Source organism: Micrasema longulum, unplaced genomic scaffold (assembly GCF_059751315.1).
Source record: "Micrasema longulum isolate JH-2025_06_02 unplaced genomic scaffold, ASM5975131v1 h1tg000311l, whole genome shotgun sequence".
Lineage (NCBI taxonomy): Eukaryota > Metazoa > Arthropoda > Insecta > Trichoptera > Brachycentridae > Micrasema > Micrasema longulum.
The window spans coordinates 587,239-608,465 of NW_028277515.1; the positions used below are offsets into that span (position 1 = coordinate 587,239).

The 21,227-nt window shown below is 31.9% G+C and overlaps 2 protein-coding genes across 3 annotated transcripts; one reads left to right on the top strand and one right to left on the bottom strand.

The window, feature by feature from the left end:
* Positions 1-350: 350 nt before the first annotated feature.
* Positions 351-16,322, bottom strand: LOC148282595 (uncharacterized). Of its 2 annotated transcripts, none has more exons than XM_088224848.1 (16): positions 16,103-16,322; positions 15,698-15,957; positions 14,273-14,483; positions 12,433-12,641; positions 12,236-12,343; positions 11,223-11,432; positions 10,529-10,708; positions 10,340-10,454; positions 9,303-9,706; positions 8,940-9,097; positions 8,441-8,703; positions 5,531-5,621; positions 4,610-4,843; positions 4,243-4,425; positions 3,431-3,648; positions 351-631 (listed from the first exon to the last, which is right to left on the bottom strand). In XM_088224848.1, exons 1-16 carry the CDS (start codon positions 16,151-16,153, stop codon positions 479-481), a joined length of 3,048 nt encoding a protein of 1,015 aa, XP_088080974.1. In that variant the 5' UTR covers positions 16,154-16,322; the 3' UTR covers positions 351-478. The 2 variants fall into 2 exon arrangements, with proteins under 2 accessions (XP_088080974.1, XP_088080975.1); XM_088224849.1 differs by having other exon boundaries at positions 8,447-8,703; positions 16,103-16,297.
* Positions 16,323-19,784: 3,462 nt separating this feature from the next.
* NP15.6 (NADH dehydrogenase [ubiquinone] 1 beta subcomplex subunit NP15.6) lies at positions 19,785-20,459 on the top strand. The gene has a single exon (XM_088224852.1). The coding sequence runs from the start codon at positions 19,789-19,791 to the stop codon at positions 20,242-20,244; it is 456 nt and encodes a 151-aa protein (XP_088080978.1). The 5' UTR covers positions 19,785-19,788; the 3' UTR covers positions 20,245-20,459.
* Positions 20,460-21,227: the final 768 nt, after the last annotated feature.

Consider the following 21,227-nt stretch of genomic DNA (forward strand, 5'->3'; position numbering starts at 1 on the left):
ATGTCAAGTAATGTTTCCTCATTATATACGAGATCTTGCTATTTCCGTGATCGTTATAACCAAGTTTGACTGTATTTAATAAATTCTATTGATTCCATTGAATAGCCATTTTAAACTAATACTTTAAACTAAATGCATATTAAAAAAAATATTTATGACACATAAAACTCAGTGGGTCCCGTGATGGCATTTGCCTTACATGTTGGGGTTTCGGGTTTCGTTTCCTGGTTAGAGAGAACACAATAATAAAATGTGATTTTTGTCAAGCCCGAGTATTCTGCGCCATATTTATCACAGTATTTGGGCCGCATGGTATGTTGTGGTGCAAATAAAAAAATAATAAAAAAGTATTTGCGTACAATATTTTAAAACTGTAAAAAGCAGGTCAAAATAATGAAGTATAAAATAATATCACAATTTGTTTTCAAATAAAATTAATGGCACTGTCAAATTTTGTAGGAAATAAGTAAAATCAACATTAATCCATCTCAGGGTCGGAGTCATCCTTTTCTGGCTGGTGGTAGAGTGACGGACACCACAGGTGTGGGGGAGGGGTAATCGGGAGGTTATTATCTATATCTACTAACTGTAAACGGTCCTGAAAAGCAGACAGTAATTCCAAAGCCGATTCCTGAAACCAAATCAATATAAATGAAAAATACAATGCTGGTGCAGTCTGACAAAAGAGTATAAAACAGTAAATATCAGAACTATAACCTGATTATAGAAGGCCATGGCATTCTATTTTAGTACAAGAACAACAGCGCCCTCAATTTATTTATTTACAGACTTTATGGGATAATAAAAAACCAAAAAGGAAAATGGGACATGACACCGTTTATTAAAAAAAAAGTTAATGCAGTAAGATATCACATAATATTTTAAGAGAAAATTCTACGTTTTTTAAGAAGGTAATTCAGAAATGTAGGATTTTACAGGGCTTATGACTTGTCATAGGCAAGTTTAAGTGATAAATTCATTTATTATCATCATTCCCTTTCTGCACTCAATGGTGCAAAGAGCACTGCATTGGTTCCTACACCAATCGCCGTGTATCTTGATTATTTTTGTTACATGAAGGTAAGATGATCAGTCCTACGCTTCAGGTGCCAGTCCAGGGACTATGAAATATTCTAGAGTAAGAACGCCTTTTTAAATAAATATTTCGTGTCAACCATGTCGGGAATCAAACCCGGGACTTCTTGCATAGTAGGCAAATGTGCTGACCACTAGACAACGAGGCCGAGAATTTATTTATGCAGCGTGTAAAATTACCATTCTGTTTGAAATGATTTTCATTTATATAATGTTTTGCAGCTTATAAAATTATTTTTTGTTATTACCAAAGTTATACTAAAAATTATAACTTTTTTATTTATAAAAAAAATTCAGTATTTGTTCCTTTTCAGTATTGTTGATACACCGACTCGTTGGATGGGAGGAAAAAAAAGTAAATTGACAAATTAGGATAAAATGTGACATTAGATTATGTATTTTATTTCCTGGTTGTACGGAAGAAACATGGAAATATTAATGGAGTTTTTTCTACAAGTGTATATTATTATGACTTGTCATTGAATTTATTTTGTATACTGCAATATATTGTCATTAACCGGTTAAGTGCCATAAGCGCGTTGACACTATCCGTTTCCGCTCGGAAGGCCGTCCTTGGTACACGCTTTACACGTCGAGGGCAAGTATTCTGAACGATTTTAATGGAACACAGGGACACGAAACACTAGGACACGAGGAATCATGAAAATTATCGACACGACAGCGGTTCAAATGAGAGCTATGTTTGATGTTTAACATACGTCAATAATACAGGGTTGGCACTTAATTTTGGGAGTCCCATTTAGTATTGTTATATTATCTGGTCTAATATTCTAAACTCATTTACAGCGCCCTATAATGCGTATTTAGTACGTAAAAACCTTTTTTTTATTATTGGGACCTAAATATGATTTATGTGTTAACGATTTATTGTCAGTTGTAAAAATAGTTTTTGCCTACTTAAATAATAATTATTGTTTCTATGGCTACATATTGCTTAAATTTAACACTCCATTAAAAAAAAATATTATTTCCTTCTACGAACTCAAAATGGAAGGAGAATTATATGTATGATGCACACAATGTTAAAGATATAATGCATGAAATATATCATGATACAGAAATATGAATGTATGTGGCAAGTGACAACCCTGGTATTTTTCGAAAATATTACGGCTCTTTTTTGACATAGGTATATATTTTTTAAATAATTATTTTAAGCTCTATCTTTTCTAAAAATTGCCAAAAATTTTGTGGCGTACTGGAAACTATCATAGCAATACTAAGGGCTAATTGCATCAAAGTTGGTATAAATTTAGTTTAAAGTTAAATATTTAAACTTAGTTAAGGCTCAAAATCTAGTAACTGAAAAATTCCGTTGCATCAACATTATTTTAGTTAAGTTAAAGTTAAGAATGTTGCCACTGTAAAGGTTCAAGTTTCACCCTAAAAATTGTTGGGATTGTTGCGCAAGCACGTACTTGTTTATTTACATGTAGCAATACACATGCCCCGCGACGCGTCTTTGGGCACAAACGTTTAAATTTCGTTCCAATTTTCAATGTGTGCGAAAGGGCAAAGCAACACTGCGCATTCGGAGAAGAAAAGAACAAAAGGGACATCGTCCTTTTTGAACTGGATAAAAAATTAAAAGAGCAAAAGCTAAAACAAAATGAAGAACTTTTTACTCTAGAAATAGAGCAAAAAAATGACATTTTTCGGGCAATTATGGCAGCCTTAAATGCCCAGAAAGAGTTAGCTGAGCTCAATCTAGCTCTATTTAAAAATAAATAAACAGCATTTCAATACAGTGATGATTTAAATTTATTTTACACCACGCCGCTGATGATCAAGTCCTGTGTTTTGAAAAATAATTAACAATAAAAAAATCAAATAATTATTAGTTCTTCACTTTTTTGACATTCGAAATCTTGCGATAAAGTCGGACTCTTCCCACAAAAAATGGTCCGTTCGTGGTTTGAACAGTTTTTTTTATCGGTTTAGAATATACTCGATGATAAATTCGTCATCGGAAGACGAAAAATCAGATAAAATTGACATTTTGTGCAACTTTTCACAGATCGATCAATGGATTTCAACACTCACGACGCTTTTTTGACAGATGGCAGATTGCATTTAACTTTAAACGGCCCCCTAGCGGCCGGTTAAATAAAAGTAACTTTTTTGTTAATATTTAGTTAACTTTTTTTGATGCAACGCATTTTGACATAAAAGTAACTTTTATTTGACTTTAGCCCTGACTTTAACTTAACTTTTGTCGATGCAACCGGCCCTTAGCGGCACAAAAAAGGTTAATATTAAAGCTCTTAGGGTGTATAAATAATACATAATAAAATGACAATATGATTCATCTTACTTGGTCATTATCATTCGACAATCGGTTTAATGATGTTGGAGAAATCAGCAGGGAATCAATATCGATGGATCTAGAGGATCTCCCAGGAGAAGAAAGTGGACGAGTACTCCGACACATTCGACCAAGAGGAAGCTGTGACTGGCCCTCCCCAGGTTTAGTTTTCCACTTGTAACCTGGTTTCCCACTGCGCATTATCGGACGGAAATTATTTCCGGAAGCTGTAATAGTAAAATACATTTTTAGTAAAACTATTATTGTATCGACACTTTATTAGTAATATTTTTTTTCTAAATGTGGAGACGTTTCTAGTTTCTCTGAGAACTCATTGAACACTTTTAAGTCTTTATAAAACAGTTTGTTTTGAGTTCCAGTCAGTCTCACCTTAGGAAGCCTGGAATGTGTTTGGTTTATATTGATACGCAAAGCAAAAGATTTGAGTAATTATAAATTTTGAGGAACTTCAGGGACATTCCTTTTTCTAAATGCGGCATGATCAGATTAACTAAAATCTCAAATCTAGTTGTGCCAAAAGCAGACATAATAGGAGGGCTTGTATGACGAGACATGAATTTGGAAGAAGCTAGGAATGTATATCAGGATAAATTAAGAAAGATGTATGTAAAAAATTGTTTGGATACTCCAGTGGTGAAGTAATGAAATATTACAAGGAAAAATGGATATCGGCTAAAAAAAAAGCTGTTGTGGTTGAGAAATATTTGCCTGTGGACAGGACTAAATGCTGAAGATCTGCTGCGTAGCACTCGAGATTGGGAGCTGATTAAAGTGGTGGTCGTAGAGATTGAAAATTATACCTTTAGATGAACTAGAAGCGTTGGAAGTGCTTCTTGAACTATCAGACCGTGGAGAAAGTTGAGATTCCAGACAGCCAGGATTTGGATTAAAATGATTATTATTTGATGATGTTCCTGCATCCATCTGAAGAGCATCTAGAACACTGGTAGCTGTTATTGGTTGAAGCCATGCTTTCTTGTTACCTGATTAGAAATTTACAAAGTTGTAATGGCATTATGGAACTGCAGGGAATACAATTTTATTATTTTATTATTTATTATTTTATTACATACAAAAATGAAAAAAAAAGTATTGTCATAAGAAGCAAAGAGGCCAAACCAAAAAAACTTTGAAAAGTTAAATTATATTTTAGAATAAATAACATGCCTTTAGGTGGTAACTGCATCGGACATATCCACCCATTATTATCAAAAACGCTCAAAACCAATACATCATTAGGTAATGCAGTAGTTGAACTCAAAGAATTTTTAGAGTTCTTTGACTTCCATCGATTGTCCCTTTTCCCCTGAGATTTGTTATACAAAGAATTAGAAATTGCAGTGCTGTTTGCATCACAGTTCTGTAACTGAGATAACTCCGCACATTCAACATCATTTTCACCTGAAAACATTAATAAGTTATTACTTCTTTATCTGCAGTTTTGTAAAACAATTTAAGAATTAGACCGGCTTATAAGTACCATGAAAGAGATTTGTAAATGTACCAGAATAGGGTAGGAAATCTATATATAGTTTTGGAGGCGAGTAACCATCACTGTACATATTTTGTTTCACATGATGATCGTGATTTAGTGGAACAGAGATCCAAACATAGTAAATAAAATATAATAAATTAATCATTAAGTTTTAAGACCACTTGAATTTATTTTGAAGCACTAATAGTTTCAGAAAGCAGAGATCCTTCCATCTACACGTGTAATTATAAACTAAACATAAATATACAGAAATAAAAAAATCTAGGTACTGATAGGAAGAAGCTAATAAAGCAAGGGAGGGTTTACATAACAAAAATATTGTAAGCAATGGTGAAGGATTTTTAAATATAATATTATTTAAAGATTTTAACAAATTGTATTATTTTTTTTGTATTTCTAGATTTTCTAAGCTATTCATTATTTGGAACATAGTGCAATCTAACCATTCTTTTAATTCATATGAAATAAAACTCCTTCATTCTATAACAAGTGAAGGCAAAATATTTATAAATATTAATATTTTACTGAGTAAGTACTTTGTTCATTATTTTTATTAGTTATTATTTCAAGTATAAAATATTCATGTTTAATACCTGACATAGTTTCATCATCAACATCATTCTCCTCAAAACATATTTCATCGAGTGTAGCAATGTTTGGTTCTTCCTCTAGTTCAATTAAATCCTGAAATATAACACATATTGTACATAAATTAATGTTTCGGTTGAGCCCAGTGATGTGTTCATTTGATTTTTTATTTATTTATTTGTATAAGAGATTTAACCGCTCGGTTGCCAGAATGCAGATCTCAGTAATCAATATCGGTACCCATTGAGTGCCGGAGCGTAAATCAGTGTTTCAAAATATTAAAGCAGAATTCTCCTAATTATCCTTGTTGTTGTGGACTTTAGGCCCTAAAATGGATTTTTCATACTATTCTTTGAATAAACTAATTAATATCATCCATCAAATAAAGTCATTGGCGTGATAGCAGCGCTGAAAACCGTATTCAATGGATAGCAATTTTATCATTGATTGCTTTACCATTTTGTGGAATAAAATTGGTTTTTTTCAGAAAAACAACAATAAATGTAAGTATTTGTTCATTATTGATTGTATTTAGGAATAGATTCAAGTAATAAAATTGTCAGTGGGATTTTTTGTAAAAAAGTATTTAACATTGTTTATGCTAGTTTATAGCAAATTTTATAAAGACTAAGAAAATATATATTATACAAGACATGATAGAACAAAATTAAGATTTTTACAAACAAATTAGCACAGCGGGTGGGTAGATTGATTTGAAATAAATAAATACCGTACTGTTTGACTACTTTTTTGATAGCCTGTATATCCTAAATTGGGTTTTATTTTTAAAAAGCACAGTTTTGTGATTTAGTCTTTGTTTTATTATTTTTTTCTGAGACAAAGTACATAATTTTAGTTATCACTCCTAAGAATGTTGTGTTATAATCTTATATAGATATTATTGCAGAGTTAAACGCAAATAAATATGTTTATATAGAGTCCAACCAAGAATTGCAATCCATCGGCGATTATGTTCCGTTTTCAAGTAAAAATTACAGTCGCAAAAAAAAGGCTCAAAAATCAGTGTGCGCAGGCAAATTGCTCAGCAGTTGGGGTACATTTTGCATCTCACTAGTATGGCAATTGAATGGTTAATTGAAAAAATGTTATTGAATAGCATGAGGGCTTAAAGCAGGTAAAACTCTAATGTCAGAATGAAAATAATGTAAATAAGCGGATTATTACTGACGGAATGACACTCAGTGGTGTTTAAATATTACAAGTAAATTTTACATACCAGTACATTTTGGAAAGTTTGTACTAAATTCTTGAAATCATCTTTACATTTTAAATACAGTCAAACTCGGTTATAACGATCACGGAAATAGCGAGATCTTGGATGTAACGAGGAAACATTAGTTGACATTTTAGTTCATGGTTTTCTCCATACAATTGTTCACTGTTATAACGAGTTACTTCTCTGACATACCGAACAAAAATATTGTCAAAAATTACTGAAAAAATCTTCAATTGTTAAAAACATCATTTTCGAAATAAGAATCTAAGTAATAAAATCCAAATGGTCGGCTAACGTAAAGGATAAATACCGCCGGGCGTTGGGATCGGATTATGTTTATGATAGCTATGTAAGTGTCTAGGTACCTAATTGAATTTTCAGCCGACAATATTGAAAAATGAACACACATGGTTTTTAAAAAATCCAGGCTTTGTGAATTTAGTAAGTGCCGATTTGGCACATTGTTACAATTTACAGCTGCTTTTATAGTTTATGAATGATATGCTTGTTTCAGGGGATTTAACAGGGTTTTTTTAGATTCTTTAATGTTCTATTCTTATTTCAATACACAATAAACATTACAAGTGGGTGATGTCAAATGAGTTCAAGACCAGATCAGTTAAAACCTAACCCCTGAATTATAAACATGTCTACTAACAAGAGGAAAAGTCTCTCAATTCGTGAAAAAGTGGCAAATATTTGTGAAATCGAACGTGGCGCAAAAAATGTGGAAGTGTGTACAAAGTTTTCTCTATCTTCATCCACAGTGTCAACATTCTGGAAAAATAAGGATGTTTATTTATCTGCATTTAAAAAGAATATCAAGGACACAAAAAAATTTTGAAAGTGCGATCGTACTAATGTCGATGAAGCATTGCTCCAAGGGTTTTGTATCCAAAGAAACACAGGATTTTCCATCGATGGACCAATATTGAAGGCGTAAGCGGAAAAGTTCGCAAAACAATTTGGAAACAACGATTTTAAATGTAATAATGTCTTCATGTGATAGGTATGTTTGTAAGCATTTATTATAATTTTCCATTTTTTTCCATTTTCCAAACATTAAAAAAAAAAAAATCTGTATGAATTATATGTACAAATTTGTATTTACTTGTTTACTTAGTGACAATGTGCAATAGCGATTGTATAAAAAAACCTTTCTCTGGTATAATGAGTAACGCTTATAACGAGCAAATTCAATCGGTCCCATCTTCCTCGTAATAACCAAGTTTGACTGTATTTGATTGAGTACAATACTTTGTCCAAATGTTTGTAGACAAAAGATTGGATTTAAATCCCAGGGAGTCATAACCATCAGAACTCAAAATATTGTAATAAAACCAACTGGTACAAGAAGTTTAAAATTGGAAAATTGTTTTCAGGCGTTCGTTGCCTAGTATGTGAAATAATTCAATCAGATGAATCTCTTCCCAACAATAAAAGTTTCAGCTCTATAACTTCACTAAAATAAACAAATGTAAGAATTGAAGAAATATGGATGCTCAAACATAGTCAAAATGGTGAATGTTACAGTGTGTAAAGTGGCCACTCATACCAACCAATGTCAGGTCATAAGCCCTGTAAATGCCTAGACTTCCATATTCCCTCCTCTGAAGCGGTCTGCATCCCTGTTGTAATTTGTTTATGTGATTGATCGAAAAAATAGATATACACTTACACCTACATCTCCATTTGAATATGCTGCCCCTCGGGATATGTTTAATATTTCAGATCTTCCCGAATCCTGTCTGGCTACTTCTTCATTCAATTCTTCTTCAACTGACTGTGCCGTTATTGCATCACCATTATTTTGGAAGGCATTTGCATCACCTTGGGGGGAAAGAGCAGCGGGATTTGCTAGTTCCGGAGAAGAGAGAGAACACCTCAACTGAACTGTGCCTTTTCCTTGGTTTGGAAAAACTTTTATTTTATCTATGGCATCTTTAAAAAATAAGGACTTATGACACATCATGGTTTTAAAAAATCACAAAAAGGTAATAAATTTCTCAGAGAATAAGTTTCAGTACTGTTGAAAAGAAAAGAGCATGTATGGATGATTAAAGTATGGAAATTTATTTATCTAGTTTAATAATCCTATTTTTTTTTTTTGAGGTTTTCAGTTCATTAAAACACTATTTACTTATAATATTTTTAAGTGTATAAATCTTATAACTTACTAAACGAATTATCTTTAAATGATTTGCATTGATTTCCATTCCGATTTTTAACAATTTGATTTTGGTTTTCTGGGCCGAATAATGTATTCAAACTAACAGGAACAGGTCGAGATCTGTTATGCATTAAATCTAAACCAGGGGGGAGAATTTGATGGGACCTAAAAATTAATTGACATACACATAAAAATAAAAAAATGCAATATAAACACATACTGTTACATTTCTTAAAAATCAAAATCACAGTCTGTTACTGCATAGTCATGTAAATGTATTCTGTCGAATTTTATCTTTAATTATTAAATAGAGAATTTTATTAGCTATTGTATACATAAAATTACATTTAAAGAATACAGAATTATTTACCGTGACGTTGATGGTAAGTTTAAAGATCCAATTCTGGCATCCAGTATCAATTGATTGTTGACTCCAACTTCACTATTTAAATTAGAAACTTCTGGACCACACGGATACGTAGGGCATAAACTATTGATCAAATTAATTTTAAGAGAATCACTGTCACGAAGTCTCATACCCTCGAAGTTAGATGTGAATGAATCATCTCTGTTTTGTGTACCAACAGATACATCCTTTATGGCGGCTTTATGGTCTGCGTTATAATTATCTTCATGTTGTGAATTTTGCACTTTCGAGACCTGGTTGATCGCTAGTAATACACTGTTTTGATCATGAAGGGGAGTTTTCGAATTCTTTGTCTTAGTTATAGAAGCTGCCATCTTCCAATTCCTAGATATTTCGAATGTTAATCTCTACAAATGAAAATGAAATAGGATGATAAAATATGTATATAAAATTAGAGAATTCTTTGTCTTAGTTATAGAAGCTGCCATCTTCCAATTCCTAGATATTTCGAATGTTAATCTCTACAAATGAAAATGAAATAGGATGATAAAATATGTATATAAAATTATACATACAACTAGTACATATTTATTTGATTATTGATTCTGAACTAATTACATTTCTGTACTGAATTGGATTTTTAAAAAGAACAATGTAGATATTGACAATATTTATTTTATTTTTTACAGATTGAATTTTCTAAATAACGGAAATATTCCGAAGTGAAGTGATTTTCGATGGCTCAATTTGAGACTAGCAATAGTCAGAGGGCTGAATTTTTGTGCTGGCTCAAACATCAATGAAGAAAAAACAATTTTATGAATCAAGCTAAAAATCTATCAATTAAATGAGCCCTTTCCCTTTTTTGCAATGATTGCAGTTCAAATTTTTTTGAAAATATGTAGATGAAAATAAAATACTGAAATCTAAATAATATTTAAAAACGGGATTTAATTTACTCACTTAACTTCTATATTAAGATGACAGTAAATCTGTTAAGATGCAAAAGGAGGGAATAATGTATGTCAAGCGATAATTACCTCTGTAAGTTTATTAATCTGCATCAAATGTTGATTTTGCAAAGCAAGAAGTTGATTAATATACCATTGTTGGTCTCTGCACTTTTGAAAGAATGTAGGTGGACGAACTTTAAATCTAAAACATTGAACTATTCTTTATAAATGAAAGGCATTTTAAATTACAAATAAGTTCCAAATGTATATATTTACCTTAGAACCAGAGTGTCTGTATCAGCACAAAGATAACCTTCGCTGGCTAGAAGATCAAGTCTGAAAAATCTATTGTATCCCCAACACTCGCCCATTTCAAAATCAGAAGCAAATTCCCTTACAATGTTTTTACTGCCATCACGTGTTCCTTGGTGTAACATTTCAACTCGATATTCATACCTGTAAAAAATATATCATATCTTATCAAAATGTTGGAATAAACACACCATGTATAAATACATACAGATACAGAATAAGAATTACCCGCGAATAAAATATGTGACATATCAATCAGCCCGTTTTTTTAAATTTATTATTTGTCTTAAACTAAACAATGCCATATTTGGAAATTCACAATTGACAAAAACAAACCTATTGTTAGCCATTCAAATCACATATTTGTATCTTCCTCTATGAATGATACAAATAAGCAAGTAGTGATTCATTACAATCATATATTATGATGATTTGAATACATGACTCGTCTATTTGTAACATTTATGGAGGAGGATAAAAATATATGATGTTAGTGAGTAACTCACAAATGCTGATTGTGAAGTTACCTAGTTGTAATAATTAACCCGCAATATGTACATATACATATAAGAAAAAAACGTTGATTTATTTTTATCTTCAATAATAATTGTTATATATTTTGATACTGTAAGTATTCAAAAGAAAAATTAAAATTTACTTTGATGTTTCAGGTAGTCCAGTAGTAAGTTCCAAGAATACAGAGAGATAGTTGGCTCGCACAACTCCATTACCGTCCGGATACACTTTCAGTCTCCAGCACAATCCATTCACATGAAGGGGGGCTGAGTAAACAGGGTCGGCTTTATGTTGGAGGTGTGTGAATCCAGATATAACAAATGTACTGCTATCATATCCAGGCACTATCTCGCTGCAAGGAGCAAAATAAAGAACATATTTAAAACTTTAACAGAAAAAAATATTAATATTTTATACATAACGATGATGATGAGGAATGAGGTTATTACTGAATATTTTGCATCAGACACTAAGGCCGAGCAAGAGATGGATCATTCTCTTGGGTTTAATGGAAAAATTTATACATATATCATCACCCTAACTTGTAAAACTCGTAAATCCGCAAATGGTCAAAAATGATATTTTGACACTTTCTGTTAGGACTTCAAATAATCTATATGTGTGTAAAACTTGCATTTTCATACAGTGTTCTATTCTTTTGTTTAAATCGAAAAAGACTTTGCCAGAATTCGCTGTAGAAGTAAAAACAGTTTTTTCTCTCCCCTGAACAAAAGTTTGGGACTTACGAGTTTTATAAGGCGGGCTGACGATATGCAATTTTTTTCAAAATTTTTATTTTGTACTAATGTTGTATTTTTTTTATGTGAACCTTGGAATGAAAAAGGTTTGAATATGACTTTATATTATTATTATAATTAATTTTTATTATTATAATTTCTTAAGTATTTGCTACGGTAGAAACCCTTTAACATGAATAACCATTTTATGTAAAGATTTTAGTAATTTAAAAAGATAACGAATGGTCTTAAATTAAAACCAATAGTAGAATGCCCTGTATCAATTGAAAGAATAAACTTGTTTCATTCACATTCAATGCATTTATTTAGTTGATTTGCATTTTTTAGTAGTTGATACAATATATATAATATACCTATAACCAAATTGACAATAAATTTAGTGAAACAGATGACTCACCTGTGAAAATCAGCTGGAACAGGTGCTGTTACAAAACTTGCCATTGGCTTTTTGCGCACCTGATGTATAAGTTTTGAAAGCTCAGAACTTTTAGAGATTAATTCTGACCTGAAATTATTTAAAAACAAACATAAACGTGAAAAATAACATGAAAAACATTTTTTTATGCCTCTATCATACAAATAAAAAATAATAACCTTGTACATGAATGGAGTTGGTGTTCTATTTCTTGAAGTAAATGTTCCAATTGTTCTGTTTCTTGATTCAAACTGTTTTTCTGTCCCATGAGTGTAAGAAGTTTAGATTTCAAAGCAGAATCAAGTCTGGCAATCATAAGCTCAACATCATTTCTTATTTCTCTCACTCTTTCATCCTTAGCTGCTCTTACAGACTCAACATTGCGTTCCTAAAAGAACACAATTGTTGGAAAATTTTGTTTTAATTTACATACTGATGATAAACACTAATGAAAAAAAATGCTTCAAAAAGAAAACCAAAATGTATGTTTACAAATTGAAAATATATTTTCTTGTTGCATTTAATGATTTTTATTATTATTTAGAATGATTCATATAGTAAGATTAATATTTGAAGGACTAATTTTGTGATTTTCCATGTTAAATAATATAACTATGTATTTAGTTTGTGCAAAATCAATCAAATTAATTTAACACGCCGACCGGTTTCAGAACATGATAATATCTTTGTCAAAGTTAAAAAATAAACTTTAATAATTATATTAATAAAAATATTTTACATATTTTTTTCATTCCACTTTTATTTATAATTTTCACCAGTGAGTAGGTTTTGGAATAAAACTAAATATAGTTTTTTTATTATTATTAAAATGCAGTTCCACCAAGAAACATCAGTAGAAAAACTCACTCTTTAATAAATTTAATTTTAAACCTTGGCTTAAGCCACTTAAGTGATTTTACAAAAACTAAATACATAGTTAGATGTTTTATGTATTGTAATTTTTGTGAAAATCACCCCAAGGACGCTGTAAAATAATAAACATCCCAACACGTCTTGCAGCAACAGAGTGTAAGGTGGTTGGAATTGTAGTATCCCGTTTTCAACTAAGGTTAACTATGGTAAATTAAGTCACGGATAAAAGCTAAATTACAAGACGTCTTGCAGCCACAGAGTGCATAGGGGGTTTGAGTTCTGCAGCTAATTTACATAAAAACTTATGATTTTACTACTATCTATAGTACAATTTTACTAAAAACAGTAGTCTGACAGTTCTATTCAGAGATGTGCTGCCTTCCAAATTTAATCCACAAAATGTCAATTTCAATTCTGTAAATATACTTTTTGTATGAAAAAAATTAGGACAACTTGCATAGATAACTCTTTTTAATGTGTTTTTACTTTCTTTTAAATTGTTCTTTACTTCTTTTCCTTCTTTTGTTTACAATTACTTCAAGTAATAATTGAAATTATTAATATATGTTATATAGTATAGCAACAGTTGTTGCTTTATATGATTTATGTACATTAAAACTATTTATAGTCCTCCGGGCGTTTGATAAATAAATAATTAACACATTTAAGTGCACAAAATTACATCCAAAATTTAAAATATTTTTATATTATTTTTGAAACAGAATAAAACAGCTACAGTTGAAGTGTTGATTAAAATTATTTCGATAGTGTTAAAACAAAAATATTCACATTACTATGAAAAATTAAGAATGTAGGTAATTCATTTGTTGTGAATTGGAATTCATAAAATTATAATTTACTTCATAGTCAATATTTTGAGTATGTACAAATCTTCGTAGAATAATGGAATTTGAAGTTACCTAAATATTTGGAGACCATTCCTAATAAAATCGTACTACAAGTGTTCGGACTGTTTTTCTAATCTTACAGATAGAAGCTAGATTAGCACACATCCTGCAGCTGTAGAGATACATGGGCTGTTGGAATCCTAGTCCGTTTTTACGGTCAAAATTGTATTGGTTTTATTTAAACATATATTAGATATGGTAATTTTTAGATAATCTTAAAAGAATTGATGTAACTAACCACATCTTGAACAAGGCTGATAAGCTCCATGAGACGTCGGCGAAGTTTTGCAACTTCGTCCTTTATCTGAGAGACATGTTGTTCGTATACTTCTTCCAAGGGCTTGAAAGTGTGACCAGAGTGAGTTCCTCCCCATAAAGCACATTGGTGACATATGCAACACCTACATGTCCAGCAATACACACTCAACTTCTCATGGTGGCTTATGCATCTGATAAAAAATATACAAAAGTTAAAAGAGATCTCAAAACATTTTTTTTTTAAAGGGATAGTCTCAGCATTTCCAGGGACCCGTTATTAGCTGGTTTAAGTGAAAGTACCATACCAAACATTTGTTTATCAAATCACAGCACTAGAAACTGCCAAATTTTGGTTCTGATTTTGGAAGAACTTATTATGCGTTTTACTCTTTGGACAGTTTCTAAAGTAAAAGTAATTATGTATGAAATGGTGTTCATTTATTTAATACTTAATTCATCTTGGTTCGGTTGAGTCTCCTTCGTTTAAAATGGTAATTATATTTATTTTATTATTTTTAATGTATATAATTTATTATATTTTAATAGAGCCTTTATATGAAAAAATAAACACTTTACCATCCTACCTATGTTTAAACCTCCACATGGAAGTTTCTAAAATATAAATTAGTGAAAAATGTTAAAAACTGTCTACAGCTTTAACAAAAAAATCTACATTAACACCAGTCTGTTTACGGTTAGTTGGAAGACGTTTCTTATTTCCTGGCCACTTCTACACTGACGGTATCCAGAATTGGAATTACGGATCATCTATGGTTTAAGTCAAGTTTATACCTCCTCGAATATTTTCTGCTATTGCTCAAATTTTATCCATTTAATAATTATAACAACAGTAAATTATAAGTGATATTAGATAGATCTGTCAGTAAATAAGCTTTTGAGGTCGAGAAAAATGGGAAACCAATTATTTTATTCCAAAACAATTCACAGCTGCAACGGCAAAAGAATTAAAAGCTTTACAAATTTTAAAATTCCTATTTTAGCGTCTGAATATAGCCCCCTGCGACTTTTCGCCTTTTTAAAATCTTACAAGAACAAAGTAATAATTTCAACTTATTGGAAGCAATAAATTGCTGCAAGAGGTGAACTCCACATTCAAATATGCATTTGACTAATGTTCTGATTAGATATATGAAAAATATTATATTAAACTCATAATATAAATAAAATTCAATTTAATAATCAAAGAGGGCTTTCTTTTTTAAAAAATAAATATTTTATACCATAATTATTATTAAAATATTAGGACTTTTCGTGTCTTGTATCGGCATCAATTTAGATTTTTTTACAATTATTTCAAATTTTCGGATAAATTACAATCAACTTCCACCGAGAATTTTCACTAACAAACTTTTATATTTATTTGTAAACCTAATGAAGGACTGACCTATCTCGATCTATATCTCTCTGAGCAGCGTTACCCCCTTGTTGCATTGTTTCAATCTGTTGGGTGACTTCTTCCACCCAGCGACAGTTAACCAGCTCATGGAGGTGAAGGGAAGCTCGGCAGTGTGGACATTGGGACCTCTGTTCTGTTAACCAGCGTCGCACACAGCCGTAACAACAAAGTTTAGAACAGTGAGGACATAAATGGGCATCAACTAATTTTTCCATACAAATGAAACATCGGAACACTTCGGCTAACGTCTGAAATAAGAAATATCTAAATAAAATTGACTATATTACGTGTTATGTAAATAACTAGGTATTTTATAAAGCAGATATAAATTAAACTAAATAAAGATTTATCTGAAACACTCTAAAGTAAAATCCTCTGATATGGGAAACAAACCTCAACTATGTGATCCTCGTTATTCGAATTGCCTTTGTCCCTAGCAGCCATAATTAATTTTATAATAAACTTTAAATAAATCTTTTTGTTTGTCTACGAAATGTTTAAATGGAATAATACACAATGAAATAAAAATATTTAGCAGATCTAAAATCTTCCATTTTACAATCACTTGTGTTGACAAAAAGGAAGCTTTGCAATATTTAAATTACAAAATTGTAACAAAACAAGTAAACGTCAGCGAGCGAAAAGCTTAGATAAATTTTAGCACAACAATTTTAGCAGCTGGTGTGAAACGTCATAGAAAGTATAAAAAACGATAGCTTGCGTTTTTATAATACATGTCGATCAATCATCACGATCACAGATCACGATTTGATATGGAGTTGATCATCATCACTAGATGCCGGGTCGATGCGCGATGATAAATCTCCCATATGCAAAAATGCGGCTGCCTCATGTAATCGCTAAGACGTAAATATGTTTGATTTAGAATAAAGGTTTCGGGCTTAATTTTCGACGAGATCATAATCGGAAGGGAATTTTTTTCACAACACAGTTATTGGACTTCAATACATTTTTGATACAAAATAATTTTGTTAAAAAACTATATTTTAGTACCTACACATCCAAAACTTTAAAATAATTAGTAGGTAAGGTAACTGTCATTCATTACCTAAGTGTTTTCAAAAATGAATTTTCACCTTACTTATCAGCTGAATTATATTAACTATAAAAAAAATAGGTACTTGCCATATACAAGAACCTCACTTTTTTTGGCAAGTTCGACCTAACTGTTCTATTTTTTATTTTTTTATGTCTTGTTTTTCATGTTAAATAAAGGTTTACTAATAAAAAATAAAAATTTACTGTTAGCCTTAGTGGTCAGCGCGTTTGCCTACCATACAAACCCGAGACCCCGGGGTCTCGAATTTGATTCCTGACATGGTTGAAGCGAAATTGTATTTTTTTAATGTGTTTTTACATGATAATATTTCATAGTTCCCGAACTGAAATCTAAAGCGTATAACTGATCATCTTACCTTCATGTAACAAAAAATATCAAGATACGCTGCAATTGCTGTACTAATACACCATTAGGTACTAAAGGAAAATGATGATGATGATTTTGAAATTAAATTCATAATAGTACATTTTGTTATGGTCACTTTTTTATTTTATTTCATTCGCTAGTACTCTAATGTGCAAAAGCAAATAGCCACAAACTAGTTTAATTTTTTCCGACCTTGTCAGTATGACCGGATCGTTTGCGATTATCACGGGGGGGGGGGTAAAATAATAATATGTAAAAAAAAATAATGTTTTTATAGGGTTGTTTCGGTATTGAGATAGAGTGGTGGCGAGAGAAAATTTAAGATGAGATTTGATCATCTCGGAGGCTGTGAAAAATCAAGTTCCGCGTTCGCACGTATGAATAGACGGAAGCTGTCCGTCTCTCCGCTAACTGAGAGAAAGCGGAAACATCCGCCGAACGGAAACTTAAGATGAATTTGAAAGATCGCGTCTTCCTGGTGCCTTATCGGATATGTAGAATAGTAAGTTCCTTCGCCATGTGTTCCCATTTTCATTCCCCATCATGATAATATAATCTCAATTAAAACTAAATGAATTTAAAGCCCAAAAGAAAATAAAGAAAACTAAAATCTAATCTGAAAACGAGTAAATTGGAAGATAATTTTAAAAGCTGAAATGTTTTATGTACTTATGTTTATTAAGCTAGAACATGGAAATAATCTTATAACTAGTTACAAACATGAGACAAAGAAAAACACTTACAGATCTAGGTCCTTAACTAATGCAGTTCGTAATTGTCACTCTTCACTAAAATCTTAACTCTATCACAATATTATCGGTGGTTTCACTTATGTGGAGAGATGACGGATGGTAGTCCGGATGCTGTGTTTGGACGAACACATGCTGGGCGATGTCCTGGGCGGAGATCTCCCATGGATAGAGCCTTGGGCGGCTCTCGGGATTCAGTCCCGTGGCGATGGTGACGTCGACAGCCAGCTAGAAGACTGGCTGGCCGTGGGCTGGGCACACGCGCTGGCGGTGCAGGAAACTGGCGTTCCTTTGGAGGACGATGGATGTCCTGGATGTGGAGGGACCTTCGAGGATGGAAGGTGGCCTCCGATGACCCTCGTGGAGTAGTCGAATTCCACGAGGTTTGCTACGTAGCACTGGCTACCCGTACACTCACTTCACTTCAACTTCCACGACTCTCGACATTGTATCGTCTCCGCGATCGACGGTACGATCGCGTAGACTCGACTCACTTCCCCGACTGTCGACCGACTCTTGGTCGACTCTCCTTCCCGACTCTTTTCCGACTCGTTTGTTCCGACTGTTTGGGGTGGTTTTATTACGCCCAAATTAGGAGCTCTCTCCTTCTCCCTCTCACTTATTGCTTAAAACTCATTGTCTCTTTTCCACACTTATTCGTAAACATCTCATCATATTTAAAACTAAAATATTATGTTCTGCATATTATTTCTTATAAAACTAAATTATAATTAACTAAGATTAGAATGTATATAAAATTAAATACGTTTAAACTTATTAATTAAAAATAAACATACACTAAACATAGAATATTAAACTAATTTATATTTATGAAGATTAGGAAGGAATCATTAATTTAAAAAAATGGAAATGATTCGCCTCCTAGTGTAGTGGTTGGCGCGTTCGCCTACCATACTTGAGGTCCTAGGTTCGATTCCTGGCAAGGTGGATGTAAAATTCCTTCAAACATATTATAAAATAATCGCTGATACGTTGCGATTGGCGCAATGGTGCAGTGCCTTAAGTACCACGAGCGCGGATGTAAAAGTGATGGCGCAAAAGTTAATTAGAGTTTTAGTTTAATATGTGGCAAGTTGGAATAATTGGCGCGCGTACGAATGAAGATGTATGAAATTTGATGAAAAAAGGTTTGTGTGTATCACAGAGGAATTAATTATGCGCTTTATTTTGTTATAAGTTTTTAAAATATAAATATTATTTTAATGGCCATCGGTTTGCGAATTATTATTAAAAAAGGTTATGTTTTCTCCAGCGGAAAACATGGGTCAATATTTATTGTTAAAGTTATTATTTTCAATAGAAAGGGTTTTGGAATTCCGGGTAATTCGCCGCTCGGTCATTTGAATTTAACCCGATGTCGTAACTGACACTAACAATGGACGAAATATTTGTAAATACCTAGTAACGGCTCTGGCTAATGGGGATTTATTTTAATGTATTTATTTGTAAAGGCGGTCATTAAAATGGGGTTCTTTTCGGAATCGGCTAGCATAAACTAATAGGAAACCCCAGATTAGAGAAAACAATAGAATGTATTGGAAAGTTATATTTAAATTCGTATGGAAATATTCTAAAATATCGCTGCGTTTTTTCCCAATACAAAGAAAGGTTAATTTTATAATCTAACACGAAAATACCTGCTTATTTTTACGGGGACAAAAGATTTTAATTCCTGAATATTTTAAACAGGTATGTTTAGCTCGTATCAACATGTATTGTCTATTTCGTATGGTATCATGGCGTTCATGCAACACCCATCCTAATCCGATCCTGCCATCTCATAGACAAATAATGAAATTTCTTAGTCATTGAAAAGCGATGGATTATGTAATCTCGATTGTCTATAGCTCTAATTTTCAGAAATGGCTGCTCTTGTCAGAAATGCTGCGCTGCTGCAGCTGAAAAACGGAATTCTTCGCTTTCCACGCAATGTACGTTTAATATCTACATCTAAAAAAAATAGTGAAACTGCTAGCGTTTGTCCAACGACTACCTCAGAACCAGTGCGAGATTTTTCGAAACCTGACCCGAATAACTGGGTTAGTTATGGCTTCTCCTATAGCAGCAAAGAAGATGATCGCAATTATCATAATGCTACTTTCTTCTTTACGGTGACGTTATGTATGGTTGTCGGTAGTTGTTTTTGGGCTTATATGCCCGAATTTAATTTGAAGGACTGGTCAACTCGCGAAGCCTTCCTGGAAATTCGACGTAAAGAGGCTTTAGGAATACCACTCATTGACAAAAACTATATAGATCCAGCAACTGTGGTTTTACCCACCGAGGAAGAATTAGGAAAAACTGAAATTATTATTTGAAGTGTTTAAGAGTAGAATAAAATGTACATAATATTATGCAGTTGTGTAAGTTCAATTTGAAGCAAATGTTCTTGTGACTGCGTATTCACTAACGCATATTTAAAGTATGTATCACAACTAGATCAATTCATATTTGCATTTTTATTAAGTGATATTTCAACTAGCTATGCCTCTGTTTCAATGTTTCTAAATAATAATAAAAATATTTATCAAAAGGTTTTGTTTTATTATAAATGTATATAGACCCATTGTTTTTAAAGTCAATCTATTGGAAATAAAAATATCATATCTTTTGATGAATTATATATTTGAGAGAATTTTAATAAACAGTTTGGGTTATCTTCGGCCGGTCTCAATAGGCAATAGTGAACTTGGCCACCTTAACCATAAGATATTCAGTATTTAACTCATGTTTATTTATTAAATACTCAATAATCATGATTAGCTACCTCCACCTGTTTTGTTTTAGTAGATTCCGAATCTTCTTAGATTCTGATCAATCAATATGAGAAGATTCAGGATGCACTAAAACAAAACAGATACAAGTAGCTAATCATGATTATTAAGTATTTGATAAATAAACATGAGTTAAATACTGAATATCTTGTGGTTAAGGTGTCTAAGTTCACTATTGCCATCAACATTCTCTAACATTATGTGAATAAATAAATCTGCATTTCACTCGAAGCGATAAACTGCCTTCTAAAGCACATGCAAATAAAATCCAAAAGTGAGATGGAGAATAGATTGCCAATGTACCAGAACAGATAGCGGAAGACACGGTCTCAAGTGCTGCATTGAATCCTTATATGCTAATACATATAATATTGATGTTTTTTGATGATAATTCTTGATAAAACTGCATAATTAATGATTTTGATAAAATTATAAATAAAGTTATCAATAAAATTTCTTGGATTAGTTTTCCTTTTTTATTATTTTGACCAACATGCACTTTCACCTAAGTAGGCATCTTCAAGACT

Excerpts from the sequence above, each read along its gene's own strand:
- LOC148282595 (XM_088224848.1), bottom strand. The coding sequence starts at position 16,153 with ATGGCTGCTAGGGACAAAGGCAATTCGAATAACGAGGATCACATAGTT. Across the intron at positions 14,484-15,697 it reads AGAGATATAGATCGAGATAG|ATGCATAAGCCACCATGAGA; the intron begins GTCAGTCCTTCA and ends ATTTTTTATCAG. Across the intron at positions 10,455-10,528 it reads ACAGACACTCTGGTTCTAAG|ATTTAAAGTTCGTCCACCTA; the intron begins GTAAATATATAC and ends TCAATGTTTTAG.
- NP15.6 (XM_088224852.1), top strand. The coding sequence starts at position 19,789 with ATGGCTGCTCTTGTCAGAAATGCTGCGCTGCTGCAGCTGAAAAACGGA.